The 9,594-nt window shown below is 47.3% G+C and overlaps 1 protein-coding gene across 1 annotated transcript; it reads right to left on the reverse strand.

Moving 5' to 3' along the window:
- Window positions 1-5,663: 5,663 nt before the first annotated feature.
- PHALS_02137 (atp-binding cassette superfamily) lies at window positions 5,664-9,554 on the reverse strand (the record flags this gene model as incomplete). The annotated part of the gene is made up of 1 exon (XM_024716655.1): window positions 5,664-9,554. The coding sequence occupies one exon, from the start codon at window positions 9,552-9,554 to the stop codon at window positions 5,664-5,666; it is 3,891 nt and encodes a 1,296-aa protein (XP_024582233.1).
- Window positions 9,555-9,594: the final 40 nt, after the last annotated feature.

Raw genomic sequence — 9,594 nt, forward strand, 5'->3', positions numbered from 1 at the left:
AGGAGAGTGAAACCATCGGGCTCCACTCAGGCCCCACTTCGTTGGTAGTGACAACCGACAGCTGGAAGTCTGTGCGTATGCTGGACGTTGTGTTTGGCCTACCGAAGGATTCGGCGAGTACCACGGGTGTGGTGGTCATTTGAGCAAGATAGCTCATCTTGCAGCAGTGCTACACACCATCGACGGTGTGGGTACAGCAACGCTGTTTGTCGATCGCGTCTTTGGACAGCATGGACTTTCGGAGTCAATTTGTTTCTGTTAGAGCCCCGCGCTTCACTGGGAAGGTTTGGTCTACAATCTTCAGCGTGCTAAGCACCAAGTTGACCATGTCAACTGCGGACCATCCGCAGACCAATGTCGATGGTGTCCGTCACCGCCACAAGATGAGCCATCTTGCTTAAACGGTCGACAAAGCCCATGACGCCCGTGTTGCCCGCCTAGTCCTTGGGCACGCCAAACACAAAGTCCGAACTCGTGGACTGCCACCATCCGGAGGGTAAACTGGCCAGCGGCGCCACCGAATCTGTAGATAGTTTCTCTCTTTGGTATGTCTCACAAGGTGTGCACATATGGGCTCAATCATTTGTTCAGCTTAGACCACAAGTAATGGCAACTCACAGAGCAGTAGATCTTCTCATGACCGAGAATACCACTGAGTGTAGTGTCGTGGGCCTCAAAGAGAGTTCGATACTTCAGAACCTAACAGTGAGGTATCACAATTCGTGGCGTATTCGTTGAGTCTGTGCTATAATATAGCAATTTTAACGAATGTTGGTGCGAACGAGGGCGCGATTGCGACGACAACTTCTTGTCCTAGTATCGAAACATCTTGCCCCCGAGCCTGTAGCAGCGCTACACATATACCAACATCCGTGTATACGGCGCGGATCGAATCTGTCACTGACGACGTTACCGTAATAACATGAGCAAGCTCTTAATCCGTTCTGCGTGGTAACGCATCAGCCAAAGCATTCTGCTTTTCTGGCTTTTACTTCAACTCGAAGTTATTGTCTGCGAAGAGGGAGAGCCATTTGGTCATCCTCAGCGAGATGTGAAGCGAATGAGTCGCAGTGCGTAGTAACGCATGATGTGTGTAGATAAAATTGGCTTTGAGCGCATTCTGAATTCAACAAGTGATACTTCTTGGCAAGTTATTCCTTATCGTGGACTGGGTAGTTTTTCTTCGCAGCTTAAGCTGCCAAGATTTGAACGCGATCACCCGATCCCGCCCCTCGGCGACTGTTTGCATCAGTTTACAGCCGGTGGCAAAGTCCAAACCAACACAGACGACACGATCAAGGTCTCTAAACGACGGTATTTGTGCATGAATGAGGCTACATTTGACCCTGTCAAAAGCCACCAGATGATCGGTGACCCAACACCATTCCGTATTCCTCTTAAGGAGATTCGACAATGGCCGTGCCATTCCCGCATAATTCGCGCGATACTTGTGCAAGTAGTTGCCGAGACCAAACCACTTGCGCAAATCCTTTTGGCTCTGATAAACCGAACAGTCCACAATTCCCTTGACCTTTGCGGGATCCGCTCGAAGGCCACGCTTCCCAATGAAGCACCCTAAAAGGATTCATTCGGCGTCGAAGATGCACTTACCTGCATTAGCACACAGCTTATTATTATATGCGCATGCATTCGATCACTGCCCTCAAATGGGCGATGTGGTTTTCCTCATCTATCCTCCCGTGTCCCGTACGACTCTGGACGAAGCTGTCGTCGAAGTATGTCTGTGCGTATGCCCGGTGGGGCCTGAACAGCTGCGTTACACGACGATTAAATGTTGCTGATGCATTTGACGTCCCTTGGGGCTTCAGCCGCCACTCTTAGAACATCCCGCTTGAATAACGCACCGTTGTCAGCGGGAAGTCACTCGCTCTCATGAGCAATTGGTAATACTCATCGACCAAGGCTAATGCACTGTACTTTGTACAGCCAACCATATTGTTCTGGAGAACATCCTCCTAGGAGTCGGCGTCTGTGTCGGAATGGTGGCAGCGTTGATGTTTTTGTAAGCGCGAACGATACGCCACTTACCGTTTGGCTTCCGGACATGAAACGTGGGTGTCAAACGGGGAGACTTGCTCGTACGCGCCATTCCTGTCGCGTGCTTTGCACGGAAAAAAGACGTCAATGAAGTCACACTGCTTTTTGGGCAGGGGCCATTGGCTTGTGACGCATTATTCGGTTCCGGAACCAGGTTGATTTCATGACACTCACCTCGGTCTGTAGGAAGGACCGAGGGCGGGTCTTTGGAGACGACGTCTTATGATTCGCTTACCAAACGTTAGTACGGATCCGAGCTTTCCTTCACGATTGACGATCTACATTTTGCTTTCAGCACCCTCTTGGTGCCCTCCAAGACAGCTTCATCCACAATTGACGTCGAGTTGGTTCTTCTTCCGGTCGTCTAATGATCACTTCAACTAAATCGCCTGCCTTCTAGGCACCGTCAAATTCTTTGAGGGGCATCTCGTCCAGATCAAGAAGAGTATTTACCGCGGAAATAGCCTCTAAGCTGACGCCGCCGTCTTCCTTCCCCGTTGTAACGTTGACCAGGGTATATAGCTGTGCGCTTTCGTCTACGGTAGACACACCCTGTACGCACTGCGTCTTGCAGATAACATAAGGCATCGCCGTCTCCTATCGATAATGGTTTCTTACGTCTCATCGAGGGCAGTGGAAACACGCACTCAGCGCCGTCCAGTGTCCCTACCCCCTGCTCTTTCGGAGGCTTGATGTAATAAACAACAACTGACAAAGAGCTGCAATTTCCGCAGTCTTCGTCGAGTGGATAACGTGCCACTCCATGCGCATCAGAAGGGCGATTCCCAAGATGCCTCGGACCTCGTCCGATCATGCCACTCCTGGCACTGCTTTGATACTTGAGCAGTGTTCAATGGATTACGTGCGTCCTCCACGGTCAGCCCGCGAGCCATGCTCGGGATCCTGTCAAATACACCTTCGGTGTTTGACAACTCAGGTCTCGGACCTCCAGCATATTGTCCGTCCTAGTCTAGTGCCCACGCCAATAGCACTTCTGCTTCCTAGCAGAGGTGGGTTAATGATTCACCTAGGCTCCTTCAGGAGACCTGCGCGTACCGCCCGAGGTCTTCGACCTCTAATCATTCCATGGCTCGTGGTGTTCCAACCATGCCTTACCATGGATAAGGTCATACTTCGAATCCAAGTCTACGACTAAGCAGCGTTCTACGCTATCAAAGTCAAGAATCTTAACACCGAGGTCCACAGGGACCTTCGGTACAGTGACACAAGTCCCCGTCGCTAAGCGAACAGTAATGGTGTCACTCAACCGCGCTTTCAGCGCCTGATCATACAGCTCGAGCATGAGGCATCCAGCATAATTGCCTGACGCCTTGGAATCGATAAGGATCTTCCATGGCTTCTCAAAGCCCTTTACGGTCGCTTTGGGGACCAACAAGCCCGGTTTGCATACACGTTGCGTGTTTAAGAGCACGGAGCTTTTCGAGGCTTGGCCCTGCTGCCCTCTACCTCCTTGAGGCTCAACAAAACTCAGTTCTAATCTAGTATGGCACCCCGCGCCCACTGGTTTTGTCATTTCTTTGCGACAAAACAGACTGGTTAGTAGCAGGGGACATCCAGTCCAAAGGTGACGGGTGTCTCCACAGACAAAACACCGTCGAAAGTTCAAACGCTGCTCGGACCTCTCCCTCCTCTTTCCCAGCATAGCTGAGATCCATTGGCTCAGGCCCGCTTGACGAGCTATAGGGCGTGCATTCTAACCAAGTCGTTCTGATTTAAAGTTGGATTTGGCATTCAATGCGACATTTACTGCTTCTTCAAAGGAGACAAATGCACACGGAAGACTTTCATTCTGGCTACGCCAGTGCGGAGGCCCTCTGTAACGACGGTCGCAGTGACCGCCTCGGGAAGGAGGATCGGCTGTCATCCCGGCAATGAAAGTACCCAACCCCTGAACAAAGTTCACCAATTCCTTCTTGCCCTGTCGGGCGGCAAGGGCACATGTTCACTAGATATGCCTGGTTCGGCGTCGAGAACACTCATAAAGCTGCAGCTTCAGCTCCGTCCAGGAAAGGAACGCTGCTTTGACCGAAGTGCCACACGACAGTGCCCATTATTGTGCTCGACCACTGAGCTTAGAGATAGCTAGCGCCACGCGCTGTTGCGCTTTCTGGAGGATGGCGAATGCCATAGCCATCTCGGCCTCCCTCGCCCAGAGCAGTAAACGTTTTCCATTTTTACCCTTGAAGGTCTTAACGCTCACCATGAGCAACCTGGGTCGGAGGATTCATCCGTCGTCGACGGTGGCGTCATGGACGCAGTAAACGCCGACATCTTCTGCTCTAGGTGCTCCAACAGAGCAGTTTCTTAGCTCGAAAACGCCTTTAGGCACGCGCATATCGCTTTAGGTGTTTGGGAAGATACGTGTTACACGCCCTCAGTGCCAAGCAGGGACATCAGCTTTTTAAGCCCGTCCTGCATGGCATTGGGTAAAAATGAGAAAGCTCCATCCTCACAGTGGATGACTCAGGTGTAGATTGACTTCGAGTGCTACCAAGTGCAGCGGAGCTGCCGTAGCTCATTGCTTAGAGGAAACGTACTTAAGGTCGCCGATTTTCGTTCTATACTAGAGTTAGTACCACAACCCTAACACAAGCCAAATATACTTCTCCGATCAAAATCCAAACTGTATTAATTTGTTTTATTTGCGCCAAAGCCACCTACATCTAATCTCTAGCTTTTTTATTAATATGCATAACTATTGGCAGTCCCGCCACGTAGTGGCTTCTTGTTACGGTGTAGCCACACCCTAGTGTGCTTACACCGACTTGTGTAATCCACATCATTGCACAGTCACACAAGTAGGTGTGACCCACGCCTTCATACCAGAGTACGTGGAACCTTGTAACAGCATCCCTTCAGAGATTCTACATGTTGATTGTAATCATTACTGCCTTAGAAAAGTTTTTTCGCCACAAAGTCCTTCACGGAGTCCTATCATCTTCATAAATACAGATACGCCGGTACTTAGGAAGATTCGCGATCATACCGAATTCCAATGAGAAATTCGTGCATATTGTAAATATTATATAAATTTCGCGATACCACATGTTTGAACAATTGTACCAAAAAAAGAAAACACGATAGTACAAGACTTACCCATCACACAACCTCGGATGCATCAGATTCATCATCACGACGTGATTTAGCCGGTAAAAATTGTAGCAACTCTTTCCCGTGCAGATGGGAATGCTCAGCTCGCTGAGCGAGGTCCAGATCATTTCAAACGAGCTTATTGTCGTCTTAGGTTTCGCGGCGGGGTATTGTGACATTTTCTGCAATGGAATTTAAGTGGATAAAAGCACTGTAAGGTGCAAGGGAGAAGTGAAATTTCGGGCACCTTGGGTACTCGTTGAAATGAGGATCAGTGTGGTCCACCTACTAATTTCAAGATTAAGATTGCATTCTGTATGTTATTAGGAACATTCTCGAGAGCAGGTGACCTTTAACGTCTAACCTATATACTAAAATTTATACTACGTGAATTTTACTTGAGATCGTTCTATAGTATTTGATGAGTGAGCAGGGTACTCGTACTTTTATTTCCGTTTTTACATTAAGCATTGAATTTAGATAGAATTTCGTGACTACTTCTTCTGACTGTTAACATATCGCAGCGTCAGTAGAGCAAAGAGGCGAAATACCACAACAAAGGTCCAGATAATCCCAAAGTTTTTCCAGATCTCGCTGTACTTTATCAGAAAAATATCTTCCATGTAGTCTTTGACTGTCAAATCATTGGATAGAAACGGTGGCAACCCAGTCATGACTTGACACCCAATTTCCGAGTCATCACCACCGCTTGGACAATCTCCGAAAACCAAGGATGCGGATAAAGCCAACGCATATTTGTGCGGTGTAATATGGTAAAGCCATTTATAACCTGATGGGATCGAATTTCCAGGTGGATTGAAACCGGTGAAAATAAAGAAAATCATTTGAAGAAGCACACCAAAGATTGTCGCAACTTCGATAGTTGGTAAGAGATACGACATGAACTGACCAAAATATGTTTGCCATAATGCGAACATTGACAAGTGATACCAATAAGCAAAAAATGTCGACACACCCGTGAAGCCAACCATAGGGTAGTACGGAATCATAAATAGCAAAGTGCCACTAAAAACATACGGGATCTCGACCACAGTCGCTGCAACAAAATACCAGAGAGCGCTGTATGTTTGAGATGCGCGCTCGCGATAGAATGCGATACGATCTTTTGATGCAATTGGTATGACACTACTAAATGCAATGAAGCCAATAAATGCCGTTGTACTGAATACCATCCCCATGCCAGAGTTGATGCCGGCGTATGAAGTGTATTCTGCATTTATATAAGTTAATCCAAACACAAGTCCAAGAATAACACTAAGATAAAATCGCGTCAAGTTATAAGACGCTGTACGCCAGTACATTCGAAAAAAACGCTGAAGCAGATATTTCGCTTGAGTGAATTCCGTCGCCGCGCGTTTGCCACGGTAGGTTAGCTCAGCAACGTCGGGGAATGGACTCGCCACACCCTCACGAATCAAATTTGATTGCAAGGTATTAGCATTCTCGCTTGACTGGAAGATCTTCACGAAATCAGTCTCGTCACCGTTGTTACTGCCCACACCGGCACCAATCACTTCTAGCATCCACGTTGCGGGATTGTAGTTTTCCGGTAATTTTGCGACACTATCAATTGATTCAAAGTATGCGATCATCGCGCATGCATTTTCGCCCAATTCCCCCGAAAACACTGTTTCACCACCACGCTTAAGCAACAGCAGACAGTCAAAAACGCTAAATACTTCCGAAGATGGCTGATGGATTGTGCATATGACTGTGCGACCCGTGTTTGCCACCTTGCGAACTCCATCCATGATAAGTTTCGCAGAGCGAGCGTCTAGACCACTTGTAGGTTCATCCAAAAACAAAACACTTGGTTGAGCGGCCAATTCTACGCCGATGGTTAATCGCTTCATTTGCTCCACAGAGCTCCCACGAATGATCTGGTCAGCAATAGGATGCAAATCCAAAAGGTCAAGACATTCATTTACCGAGTCATACTTATACGTGTCAGGTACGTCGGCTTCTTGGCGCAAAAATGCACTAAACGTGAGCGCCTCGCGAAAGGTAGCAGATTCAGAGTGAATATCCATTTGCTCGCAATACCCTGTGGAACGACGAATGGCAAGATCAGTGGCAGGGTATCCGTTCAGTAGAATTTGACCCTTCACTTTTCCTCCTGTCTTGCGTCCAGCAATGACGTCCAAGAGCGTGGTCTTGCCGGCGCCTGAAGATCCCATAAGTGCCGTGATAGTTCCAGGTAGAGCATATCCACTAATGCCCTTGAGCAAGTCGATGGTACTTTTAGGCTGAGACGGGTCAGGAACAGAGTACCAAAGATCTTTAAACGCAAGTGTGACTGGAATAAACAGTTTTTTGCTTTCACAGTTGATCGAAACCATAACATCCCTTTCATTCGGCATGCTACGTGGGGTGAGAACAAGCTCATAAATATCAGATGTTTCTTTCTTCTCTTCACTATCAAGTGCCACGTTCTCTGGAGTTTCATAGCGATGGTACTCGAGAACAACGAATGACATGACCATGAAAAACACATAAGCCACCCCCATAAATATCATACCGTACCACAGCCAGAATTTTTCTGTCGGCACCTCAAACGTCGACAACGAGTACTCACCCATTGTTAAATTGTAGTTCGTGCAATAATTCTCACCATCGTATATACACGTATCAAAACTAGAGTCGGTGTATTGATTCACACAAAGGGCTCGGACACTCCATGCCATGGGATTGATCCAATAGATCCAAATAAGGTAGTCAGGAATTTGATCTTTGGTGATGACAAAGCCAGCAAAGAGGATGAAAAAGAGGATAGAAACCATTGAAATTGGACTGGCAACGTTTAAGTCGGGTGAGGCGCATGATAAGAAGAAAAACCAGGCCGCCATCGCCAAGTTCGTCATGAAAAGCATCAGCTCAAATAAGAGATAAGCCTCTGCGGTAGCCACGTATCCACACATCCAGTACAATATGGACCCGAATACCAAACACTCAGCAAACCCCAATGGAATTTGACTCACTGAATTGGCAAGTACAAACGACGATGTTCGAAAGTAGTTGGACTTGCGCTGTTTATAAAATACGTCGCGAGCAGCTATGTATACTGGAATTTGCGCCTGTTGTCCAAGTGATACGAACATAACAGCGTTAAAGATGAGACCCATTACAAGTTGCGCTCTCGTTTCATCAAACTGGAAATATACACTTCCGTATAGCAAACCTAATAGGATCACCATGACCGATCGACCGATTAGAAACGCCGTGTTACGCTTAGTCAAAATGATCTGACGTCGCACTACGCCAATAGTGCTATTCCAAAAGTTAAGGTGAAATTCGGGGATCGGATCAATGTGCTTGACCTTGTCTTCGATTAAATATTCAGAGACTGGGCCTTGAAGTTCGTCCATCATACGTTTATACAGTTGCGAGCGAGTGAAGATATCCGCATATTGGCTAGCCTTTTTAGGTATCTGGTTGCACGTCATCGAGTTAACCTCATACTGCGCTTGATTATCAGTTCCTAGATCTAGGAGGAAATCAGCCACGTCTCTACGAGGAGGGCACTGAAAACCTAAGCTCTCAAAATACGTCAATGCCTCAGCTCGTGGGCCATGGTACATGATATGACCATCATTAAGAAGAACAATATCATCAAACATTTCAAACACCTCGGGTGATGGCTGTAACAACGAGATCACGACTGTCTTGCGAAACCTCTTGGCGATACTGCGCAGTGTAAAGATAATGTCATAAGTAGCAGCACTGTCAAGCCCCGTGCTGATCTCATCCATCATCATAATGTATTTGTTGCCAAACTCCATTTCGCCAATCGTCACGCGCTTCCTCTCGCCTCCAGAAACACCACGGATCATGGCGTCACCGACAATGGTATTCTGACAATTTTCTAATCCTAACTGTTGGATAACGATATCTGGATAATGCTTGAACATGGCTCTGGCAGCTTCAAGAGCAGCTTGATTCTCTTCAGGCGTACCATTGACATAATGCTGAGCATCGCGTTCTGAGAAACCTCCACCACAACAAGCGTGTGCAAATTCTAGTGTTTCTTTAACCGTCAGTGATGGATAATGTTTATCTCTTTGAGTGACGTACGAAACAAATTGTGGCAGCCGACGAAGCAACTCAGCGGCTGGTGTGCCGTTGTACGTTACTTCACCTTCAATAGTGATGTTTTTCTGGTCTGAAAATCTGCCACTCAGCAATTTCATAAGCGAGGACTTACCGGATCCAGGCTGACCAAGCACGAGTGTGATGGTACCTGGCTTAAAGACTCCACTTACTTTTTTAAGAATGTTTTTCTTCACCGTGTGCTTGTTGGCACTAAGGGCTCGAATACTCTTTGAGAACTCGCTGGCCAAAGTGGGCAGTTCAAGCATAAGATTCATTTCATCCTTGACAGTGATATCAGCTGAAATAGAGACGTCC

Source organism: Plasmopara halstedii (genome assembly GCF_900000015.1).
Source record: "Plasmopara halstedii genome assembly, contig: Scaffold_1748, whole genome shotgun sequence".
In the NCBI taxonomy this organism is placed as follows: domain Eukaryota; phylum Oomycota; class Peronosporomycetes; order Peronosporales; family Peronosporaceae; genus Plasmopara; species Plasmopara halstedii.